This window comes from Arachis ipaensis, chromosome B6, assembly GCF_059453495.1.
Source record: "Arachis ipaensis isolate K30076 ecotype BB chromosome B6, ASM5945349v1, whole genome shotgun sequence".
Taxonomy (NCBI): Eukaryota; Viridiplantae; Streptophyta; class Magnoliopsida; order Fabales; family Fabaceae; genus Arachis; species Arachis ipaensis.
In genome coordinates this window covers 118,246,734-118,257,974 of record NC_142441.1, presented here as the reverse complement: position 1 = coordinate 118,257,974, position 11,241 = coordinate 118,246,734, and the positions used below count along the sequence as shown (strand labels likewise).

General features: G+C 41.8%; 1 protein-coding gene across 1 annotated transcript; it reads right to left on the bottom strand.

The window, feature by feature from the left end:
* Positions 1 to 8,141: 8,141 nt before the first annotated feature.
* Positions 8,142 to 9,317, bottom strand: LOC107647183 (F-box protein At5g07610-like). Its single transcript, XM_016351299.1, has one exon. It carries the CDS (start codon positions 9,315 to 9,317, stop codon positions 8,142 to 8,144), a length of 1,176 nt encoding a protein of 391 aa, XP_016206785.1.
* Between the last annotated feature and the right edge of the window lie 1,924 nt (positions 9,318 to 11,241).

Below are 11,241 nucleotides of genomic sequence, written 5' to 3'. Positions count from 1 at the left end.
GAGGAAGTTGCAAGCCCAATGCAACATGGAGGTGGATTTGAGGAAGGCAGCGCAAGCCAGCTACAACAGTTTATTTGATGATCTTGTGTCTGTAAAGAATGACTTGCTGAATGCCCGGAAGGCCTATACCGAGTTAGAGGACTCTATTGCGGATGGTGCTGATGAAGCTTGGCGGGTTTTTAAGGAACAGGTCGGAGTCATTGCTCCTGACTTGGACCTTTCTCCCTTGGACCCTGATAAGATTGTTATTGATGGTGCCATCGTGGATCCTCCTGTCCCCGTGGTGGAGTCCGAGTCCGATTTGAAGACTCGGGGGCAGAGGATCATAGAGTCCCCTCCTCGCTCTAAGGACGCTCCGGGTTCTTCTACTGCTCCTCCGACTTCCTCTCCAGCCCTTGCTCCTGGCGTTCCTTCCGACTCTGCTGGTGGTGCTCCTTCTACTCCTCTTGCTAAGAAGTGATTTTGGCTATTGGGGCCCGGCCTGTGGGCCCCTCTTTTTAAACTCTTTTATATTTATTTGTTGATGTTTGCAACAATTTTTTGGCCTTTTAGGGCCGTAAACAAAACAAATTTTCGATACCCTTTTTAATAAGGGTTTAATTTAGTGTTTAAATAAATGCCCTTTTTTGGATAAGGGTTTTGAGTTACCTTATGCGCGCATGCTTTTCTATTCGTGGTTCTTTTGACTCTTTGATCTTTTCTGGAAAAAACCTTTTCTTTGGGGCTTGCCTGCTTTTCTGAATCTTTTTTTATCTTCAAGGCAGCCTTATAACTTTTTCTTAGTTTTTCCTATCTCTTTTTGTTATTCCTAGTACTCAATTTTGTTTCATTGAGTTTTTCGTGACTTAGGCTACTTTTGCGATTCATTTTAATTTTACTCAGCTTCGCTTTCCGACTTATGAGTCGGACTGCTCCCGAGTTTATCATGATCGACTTCTATAGCCTCTTTACGCCGACTTGTACCTCGTCGTTTTATCCTGACGACCATCTAGGTCGGTTCATGGGATTTTCACGTTTTGTCGAGCTTAAATCGGCGCGTTTCGTAGAAAGAGAATAAAAAGGGAATTTAAAAGAGATATTTAAAATGAAAGAGATCTTTATTAATTGAGGAGGTACCTTGTTGCTACTAAGGGCTTTTGATAATTTATTTTCCCTTAGCCCCTACTATGATGCCTCGTTAAAAACCCTTTTCAGAAAAAACCCTTTGATTTTGGGAAAAAATCATGAAATTGGGAAAAGAGTACATCAGGGAGTAGGGTTGGCTTTTAGCTGTAGTACCTTTTCATATTACAAGCATGCCATGATCTTGGTAACTCATTGCCGTCGAAGTCGGTTACCCTATAATAGCCTTTTCCTAAGACCTCGTTGATCTTGTATGGTCCTTTCCAATTAGCAGCGAGCTTTCCTTCCCCCGATTTGTTGACTCCAATATCGTTTCTGATTAGGACCAAGTCATCTGGGGTGAAACTTCTTCGAATGACTTTTTTGTTGTATCTCGCGGTCATCCTTTGCTTCAACGCTGCTTCTCTTATCTGGGCTTCTTCTCGGATTTCGGGGAGCAAGTCGAGCTCCTCTTTGTGCCCCTGTATATTCCCGATCTCGTCGTGGAAAATCACTCTTGGGCTTTGCTCATTGACCTCTATTGGGATCATGGCTTCTACGCCATAAACTAGTCGGAAGGGTGTTTCTCCAGTGGTGGATTGGGGGGTTGTTCTGTAAGCCCATAGTACTTGTTGGAGCTCTTCAGCCCAAGCTCCTTTCGCATCTTGTAATCTTTTCTTCAGCCCTGCCAGTATGACTTTGTTGGCTGCTTCGGCTTGCCCATTGGCTTGTGGGTGTTCCACTGAGGTGAACTGGTGTTTGATGTTCATACTGGCTACTAGGCTTCTAAAGGTGGAGTCGGTGAACTGGGTTCCGTTATCTGTGGTAATGGAGTAAGGTATCCCATACCTTGTGATTATATTTTTGTAGAGGAACCTCCGACTTCTTTGTGCAGTGATGGTGGCCAGTGGTTCTACTTCTATCCACTTTGTGAAATAATCTATTCCCACTATTAGGTATTTGACTTGTCCTGGCGCCTGGGGAAAAGGACCTAACAAATCCATTCCCCATTTTGCAAAGGGTCATGGGGAGGTGATACTGATGAGCTCCTCTGGGGGGGCCACGTGGAAATTTGCATGCATTTGACACGGTTGGCACTTTTTCACAAAGTCTGTGGCATCTTTCTGCAAGGTTGGCCAGTAGAATCCAGCTCGGATCACCTTTCTGGCTAATGACCTTGCTCCGAGATGGTTCCCGCAGATTCCACTATGTACCTCCTCTAATACCTCGGTGGCTCTTGAGGTCGGTACACACTTTAACAATGGTGTTCATATCCCCCTTCTATAGAGAATATTTTTCACCAAGGTATAGTGTTGTGCTTCCCTTCGGATTTTCTTGGCCTCCTTTTCCTCCTTGGGGAGGATGTCGAATTTCAGGTATTCGACCAAGGGGTTCATCCATCCGAGGTTTAATCCGACCACTTCAAAGACTTCTTGTTTGTCTTCCATTTTTACCACTGAATGTTCCTGGAGAGTTTCTTGGATCAGGCTTCTGTTATTTCCTCCTGGCTTGGTACTTGCTAACTTGGATAGGGCGTCTGCTCTGCTATTTAGGTCCCGAGTTATATGCGTGACCTCGGTTTCTGCAAAGCGTCCAAGGTGTTCCAGAGTTTTTTCCAAGTATCTCTTCATATTTGGGTCTTTTGCTTGATACTCTCCACTTATTTGGGAGGTCACCACTTGAGAGTCACTGTATATCATTACCTTCGTAGCACCGACTTCTTCTGCCAGCTTCAATCCTGCAATCAAGGCTTCATATTTTGCCTGATTATTTGAAGCTGGGAATTCAAACTTGAGGGAAACCTCTATCTGGGTTCCCCTTTCATCTACCAATATTATGCCTGCGCCGCTTCCTATTTTATTGGAGGATCCATCTACATAGAGTTCCCATGTAGTTGGTTTATCCTCTTGATCCCTTGCATATTCTGCAATGAAGTCGGCGAGGCACTGGGCTTTAATCGCCGTCCGAGTTTCGTACTTCAAGTCGAACTCGGAGAGCTCTATTGCCCATTGAACCATTCTTCCTGCAACATCCGTCTTTTGGAGGATTTGCTTCATGGGTTGGTTCGTGCGGACTCTTATTGTGTGAGCTTGAAAGTAAGGCCGTAGCCTTCGAGAGGCTACCACTAAGGAGTATGCAAATTTCTCTAATTTGTGATACCTTAGCTCAGGGCCCTGTAGAACTTTACTGATGAAATAGATTGGGTGTTGACCGTCCTCGTCTTCTCTTATCAAGGCTGCTGAGACAGCCTTGTCTGCCACGGATAGGTATAGGACGAGGTCTTTTCCGGCTACAGGTCGGGTCAAAATAGGAGGTTGGCTCAAAGACTTTTTGAACTCCTGGAACGCCTCCTCGCATTCGGGAGTCCATTCAAACTGGTGTCCCTTTCTCAATAGGGAGAACAGTGGAAGGGATCTTAGTGCTGATCCTGCCAAAAATATGGAGAGAGCTGCTAGCCGGCCATTCAGCTGTTGGACCTCTCTCAAACAAGTCGGGCTTTTCATTTCTAGGATAGCTCTACACTTGTCGGGATTGGCTTTGATCCCTCTTTGTGTTAGCATGAATCCTAGAAATTTTCCTGCCTCCACCGCGAAGGCGCACTTTGCAGGATTTAGTCTCATCCCGTGCAACCTTATGGTGTCAAAGACTTGTGAAAGGTCAGACAAGAGGTCGACTTCTTTCTTGGTCTTTACCAGCATATCGTCGACGTACACTTCCATTAAGCTCCCTAGGTGAGGGGCAAACACCTTATTCATCAGCCTCTGATATGTGGCCCCTGCATTTTTCAATCCAAATGGCATGACCACGTAGCAAAAGTTAGCTCTGGGCGTGATGAATGATGTTTTTTCCTGGTCTGGTTCATACATCGGGATTTGGTTATACCCTGAGTAGGCGTCCATGAACGACAAGTATTGATACCCCGAGCTAGAGTCTACTAGGGCGTCAATGCTTGGTAGTGGATAAGGGTCCTTGGGACATGCCTTATTTAAGTCGGTATAGTCGACGCACATTCTCCATTTACCATTTTGTTTTTTGACTAGCACTACATTGGCTAGCCATGTTGGATACTTGACTTCTCTGATGAAACCGGCTTCTAGGAGCGCTTGTACTTGCTCCTCTACTATTAGAGCTCGCTCTGGGCCGAGCTTGCGTCTTCGTTGTTGTACAGGTCGAGATCCCGAGTAGACCGAGAGCTTGTGGGACATGAGTTCTGGATCTATCCCAGGCATGTCGGAGGCCTTCCAGGCGAAGAGATCGGAATTATCTCTTAGGAGCTTAGTCAATTCTTGTCTTAGGGTTTCCCCCAGGTTGGTTCCTATGTGAGTGTTTTTTCCTTCCTCTTCTCCGACCTGAATCTCCTCGGTTTTTCCTCCGGGTCGTGGTCGCAGCTCTTCTTTAATCCTTGCTCCACCGAGCTCTATTGTGTGAACTTCTTTGCCTTTTCCTCTCAGGTTTAGGCTTTCATTGTAGCATTTCCTTGCCAGCTTCTGATCTCCCCTCACCGTTGCTATCCCCGCTGAGGTCGGGAATTTCATGCAGAGGTGGAGTGTCGATACCACCGCTCCGAGTCGATTAAGGGCAGCTCTGCCGATTAAAGCATTATAGGCCGACCCCACGTCGATGACTATGAAGTCTATACTCAGAGTCTTTGATTTTCCCCCTTTCCAAAGGTGGTGTGGAGGGGCAAAAATCCTAGTGGCTTTATTGGCGTGTCGCCTAATCCGTACAAGGTGTCGGGGTAGGCTCTTAACTCTTTCTCATCTAACCCTAGTTTGTCGAAAGCGGGCTTAAAGAGGATGTCCACTGAGCTTCCTTGGTCTACTAGTGTTCTGTGTAGATGGGCATTTGCCAGGATCATGGTAATTACCACTGGGTCGTCGTGCCCAGGGATTATTCCTCGCCCATCTTCCTTTGTGAATGAAATGGTTGGAAGGTCGGAGGACCCCTCTCCGACCTGGTAAACTCTCTTGAGATGTCTTTTACGAGAAGATTTTGTGAGTCCCCCTCCCGCAAACCCTCCTGAGATCATATGGATATGTCTCTTCGGAGTTTGTGGTGGTGGGTCTCTTCTATCCATATCATCTCGCTTTCTTTTTCCATGACTGTCCGACCTTTCTATGAGATATCTCTCAAGCCGACCTTCTCTGGCCAGTTTTTCTATCACATTTTTAAGGTCGTAACAGTCGTTTGTGGAGTGCCCATATATCTTATGGTACTCACAGTAATCACCGCGGCTCCCCCCTCTTTTATTTTTAATGGGCCTGGGAGGAGGCAGCCTTTCGGTATTGCAAATTTCTCTGTATACATCCACTACAGGAACTTTCAGTGGAGTATAAGAGTGATATTTTCTTGGCCTATCGAGGCCGAGTTCTTCCTTCTTCTTAGCTTCCCTCTCCCTCTCTTTCGTTGAGGGAGGGTGACCAGGTCGCCAACTCGGGTCTCTTAGCCTAGCATTTTCTTCCATATTGATGTACTTTTCAGCTCTTTCCTGTACATCACTTAAAGAGGCGGGGTGTCTTTTTGATATGGACTGTGAGAAGGGACCTTCTCTAAGACCATTGACTAGCCCCATGATGACTGCTTCGGTGGGCAGGTCTTGAATCTCCAAACATGCTTTGTTGAACCTTTCCATATAGGCCCGTAAGGACTCCCCGACCTCCTGTTTTATTCCCAGGAGACTTGGTGCATGTTTTACTTTGTCTTTCTGGATGGAGAACCTCATCAAGAACTTTCTTGAGAGGTCTTCAAAACTGGTAATTGACCTCGGAGGGAGGCTGTCGAACCACTTCATCGCTGCTTTTGACAAGGTTGTCGGAAAAGCTTTGCATCGCGTAGCGTCAGAAGCGTCAGCCAGATACATCCGACTTTTAAAGTTGCTCAGACGATGCTTTGGATCAGTGGTTCCGTCGTAGAGGTCCATATCGGGGCTTCTAAAATTTCTCGGAACTTTTGCCCTCATTATGTCCTCGCTAAAAGGATCTTTCTCCCCTAAGGGCGAATCTTCTCTACCGTCGTGGGAGTTATGACCTTTGAAGGAGGATTCTAACTTTAAGAGTTTTCTTTCTAACTCTTTTCGTCGCTCCATCTCCTCTTTTAGGTTCTTTTCGGTTTTCTTTTGTCGTTCCCGTTCCTGTTCTAGCTGCTCGAGGCGACTGTGGACTAATCCCATGAGCTCAATTGCGTGGGATGGTCCTTCTTTTTCTGATTCGCACCCCTCCGAGGAATTTACCTTCGGGTTTTTTATTCTGGAGGTGCCTTCCCTGTGTTGATCATTGGCTTCCTGGTGAAGGGTCTGGTCTGCCTCATTGTTTCCAGTGTTCAGATTCTCTTGTTCAGAATCTGTCTCCACATGACCCTCTTCAGGGGATCTATCCGCCATCACTGGTTGATCTCTCGGGTCCCCGGAAACGGCGCCAATGTTACGGTAGGTAACCGGAGATTAATGGGCTGGATGGCGTTGGTTGGCCTAAACGTATGAAGGAGGTGGCTTTCGAGTGGATCTGTTACTCGGTGTTCCTCCGTCCGACTTGTACGTGTGAAAGAATGGGGGGTGGTACCTGCAAAGACACTCCGATGCCTAAGTTAGCAAGAGTGTGAGCAGGTTAGAGAGTATTGGAACTTAGAGATACCTGAATGGTGTCAGTGTATTTATAGTGGTGAACCAATAACCACCGCTGAAGTAGTGCCACCTTTTTAGGTGGATAACCGTTCCCATATCTTAGGGAGGTTAAGATATGGCTCTATGAAGTGGTTAGAGAGTTTCTAGGGGCAGTTACTCATTCGAATGAGTGTTATCTGCCAGCTAACCCTCGTATCCGACTTCTTTGGAGCAGGTCGTGTTCAGTACCGACTTCTGGGGATGAAGGCTGGTACTGGGTGAGGGCCAACCCTTTGGGTTGGGCCTTTTTGCTTGGATCCTAGGCCTTTATTATTGGGTCAGGGTATGAACAGTATGTTTCTAATTGCTTACAGAAACTACATCGGCTAATTCTACTTTAACTTCTATATCCATCATCCATCAAAATCCAGATTATGAAACCTCTAAATTCAGACATTACTTAAAAAATATATTGAATGATTAAAATTACCGGTAGAATGCACAGATGATATTTATATGTTGTTATATGAGGAGCAGATGAATTAGAATCTATCTCTAACTCCTAAAATAAAACGACAAGCCCCAACTGAAGGATTTCTAGAAATAATCACACCAAGCCCATCAAACCTTAAAGCAAAATTGAATTAAAATCAAGTTATGGAGAAGAACTGCAACATACCAATAGGAATTATGGCCAAAGAGAGTTGAGACATCTGCGAGCAGAACGAAGGCGTGGGACTGACTGCGAGACAGTGGCGAGATAGGGAACGACGAAGACAAATCCCGAAACCTACTGCGTCTGCCGCCAGCAGCGACGACGAGGGCAGGAAAGGCGCACGATCGCGACTGAGTACTAGACCAGAGACAGTGACAGATACCCGAGCTAAGAGAGCGGCGATAAGATTGAGTGCCACACCAGAGACTGTGAGAGAGACTAGAGCCGAGAGAGGAAGAAAGCTTGGGCAGGAGAGCACGCAGTGAGCCACAGAGCTCGAGCTTGACGTTGAGGGAGGAGAGTTAGGATTGCTGAACGGCGTCATTCTTCGAAATTTTGAAAAAAAAAAAAAAGAATGATCCGATTCGATTATGTAAGTAGGCCAGATTGAACCAAATTTGATAGTTATGGTATGGACAATTAAGTTCATTGAAGTTATTATAAAAGACCAATTTTTTTTGTTTTCAATCTTCAAATCATTAAATCGGTTTATTAAATACATCCAATCATAGTTTAACACATAAGCATCCTTAAAAAAAAATATTTTAGAACAACTTTATGAGAGTATCTGCTATCATAATTGTGTTACTCTTTGTTTATACAGTGTTTTATCTAAACAAAAAAGTACCAATCACACCACCCACTACAAATAGTACCAACTCAATAGAAATTACGGAAACTATAACCCAAAATAATAATAATAATAATAATAATCCTAAACTAATTTCAAACATGATCAAATCTAGTAGCACGTGAAAGAGTTTCAAAGTACTGCAATGCCTTGAACGAATACTCTTGATTTAGTTCATGGAGAATTCTTGAACCATGATTGTTCAAATTATAAGACACAATCTTGATCTTCTCATCATCATTAGAATCACTGAGGAACAAAATTGCTGAGTCCTCTTCTTCATTTTCTTGGCAGACAACACACATAGAAACTTGATCAGCAGGATACTGTACTTTCAAATTTACCCCTTCACAGATACGATTAAGATCCATATGGTATTTCAAAATCCACCCACAATAATCTTTCTCCAATTCCCAAATATGATATTCCAATTCCCTTTTAGGATTAGCCACAACCAAGTGCAGATTCCCTCCGGATTGTCCAAAATATTGTACATTCATAATGCAAAATTCATATGATGTCCATCGCAATTCGTTAAAGCAAAGCTTCTTGATATCGAAATAGATCAATATCTTGTGAGGACTGAACCAATGAACAAAACCGTTGCAATAAACACCAAACTTAACAGGTACGCCCTGACAGAAAACCCCATATTCAGTCCATGAATCTGTCTCTGATGAATAAACACTAATCTCAACTGCACTTCTTTGAGAAGTCCAAGAAATTTCACTGAACATGATCACTTTGTAATAAGGGGAATCTTGAGGCTCGTAATAAAGAAATGGCATCAAGAAATGCGGATAAGGTTTGATACTATTGTAGGTTAGATTGAAGCAACAATTAATGGCAGGGTTAATTACACGGTAGCTGCAACGTTGTTCGAAATTCTTTGTTCTAGGGTTTGTTGATTGCGGCGGTGTATTAGCGTCGCAAAGTAGAAGACCGTTGCAAGATTGAAGGATGGAAGAAACGGGTTCACATATATTATTTTCGACGAGGGTATTTTGGTCATTGGACGTGAAAGGTACTACACAAACTTTCATGTTGCCCGTGTCATCACTGATTTTTCGAAGCAATAGAACTCGTGGATAACGGTTATTGCGGCAAAAACGAAGAGTGTGTGAGTAACCGAATTGAGGGTTGGAAATGAGAGCTAACCATTCTTTGCACACACACTTACATCGGATCACGTCTTTTGCCGGAAGCCGGAGAAATATGTCCGTCATAAGATCTTTGTTCCCGGCAACAGCATCGCCTGGGCTATGCTTCATGATTGCAAAAAATATGAAATGAATTTTTTGATGTTTATGAGTTTGTTGGTGCCTCGCTTGTGATATGCAAATGAATTTATAGTGTAATCAAGTGCAAGTGACCCGCTTTTAAGACCTATCCTTTTTTGGTAGAAAATCAAACCTTTTGTCACTTTTTTTTTTCATTAAATTTTGTAGTTGTATAAATGTGAAAAAAAAAAGGGTTTAAGCGGTATAAGTAACAATTAGAGAAAGAATAATAAGCAGTAAGCAATACATACATAAATGAAAGAATTCCATACCTTTTTTAACATACGCATAAGGAAGTATATATCTTGATATCTGTATTGTTTTGTATATAAAGTAATAAATGATTCTCAATTTCAAAATATTGGTGTCAATTTGGAATTAACTGAATTCACATTCAGACTTTCCATGTGTTTTATGAGGAATTATAATTGAAGAGATCCATTATTTTTATTGCATGAGATCTTTGTAATCAGTACTTTCCTAATCATGTTTTTCAGTGAATTACTAGTCGTATACCTTTGAAAAGGAAAGGTTTAAGATATAGATAATTTTTTTCTTCTCTTCGGTATCTTTTAGCAGATCAAGACTAATACGTTGTGGAATAAAATTTTATATAAGAATTTATGGGTAGTCAATGAATTAATGCTTGTACCAAATAAGATATAAAGCAATATAGTAATTTGCATTTTTACATACGTTTTTTGGAATTTTATATAAGGCAATAATTGATTCTTGGTTTCAAAGGATATTATTTTCTATGAATAAAATTTATATAGTTAGTTAAGTTTTTTTTTCTCCAATAAAAATTTTTTAAATAATGTTTATTTTGAGATACTAAAATTGAAACTGAACAATTAAAATTTAATATTGTGTTTACTGATTAGAGACTAAAATTAAGACACAAAATTTTTGTTTTTCTAATATTTTTAGAAAATAGAAATAGAAGAGACTGAAATTTTTAAAAATAAAAATTAAAAAGTTTAATAACTAAGGATATTTTATTAAAAATTCTTATTTCATATTCATATTTATCTTGAATCAAATAAAATACTAAAACTTAATTTAGTTTTACACTAAATATAATACAAAAATTTAATTTAATCTTAGTCTTCCTTCTAAATGTAATCTTAATTTCTTCTTTTATTTTATTTATCACTAAGAATTTAAAAATATTATTTATATACTAAAATTAATTATTATATATTTTTATATATAGATATATATAGTTTAATTTATTTTTAATATATATTTTATATTTTAATATATATTTTATATTAATAATTATTTTAATAGCTGGTTTTAGTATGTAGCTCATATAGTTGTTGTTACGATGGGTAATCGGAGATTAGTGGACTGGGCTTGTAAGGATGGCCCAAGCGTCGAGACAGAGCGGCCTGCGACTTGGTTGGCATTTGGAGACTGTCGTCCGACTTGTGTGTATGGAGGAATTTGGGGGGGGGGGTGGTACCTGCAAAGACACTGCAATGCCTAAGTCAGCAAAAGGTTTTAGCAGGTTTAGAGAGTATTGGAACTTAGAGATACCTGAGGGGTATTAGTGTATTCATATTGGTGAACCAATAACCACCGTTGGAGTAGTTCCACCTTTTAAGGTGGATAACCGTCCCTTTATCTTAGGGAAGTTGAGATATGGCTCCTGGAAGTGGGCTGAGAGATTTTAGGGACAGTTATTTATTTGAATAAGCGTTATCGGCCAACTATCATTCGATCCCGACTTCTTTGGAGTGGAGTCTGTATTCGATCCGACTTCTTATAAGGAGGTCGGTGGATAATGAAGGCCAATCTTTGGATTGGCCCTTTTTGGTTTATTTGGACCTGGGCCCTAGTGTTGGGTCAGGGTATGAACAGTGCCCCTACTCGAGTCCGATCTCTTTTACTTACGAGTTGGATTCGAGTA

Bases quoted from the DNA above. Each gene is read 5' to 3' on its own strand.
- LOC107647183 (XM_016351299.1), bottom strand. From the start codon at position 9,317: ATGAAGCATAGCCCAGGCGATGCTGTTGCCGGGAACAAAGATCTTATG.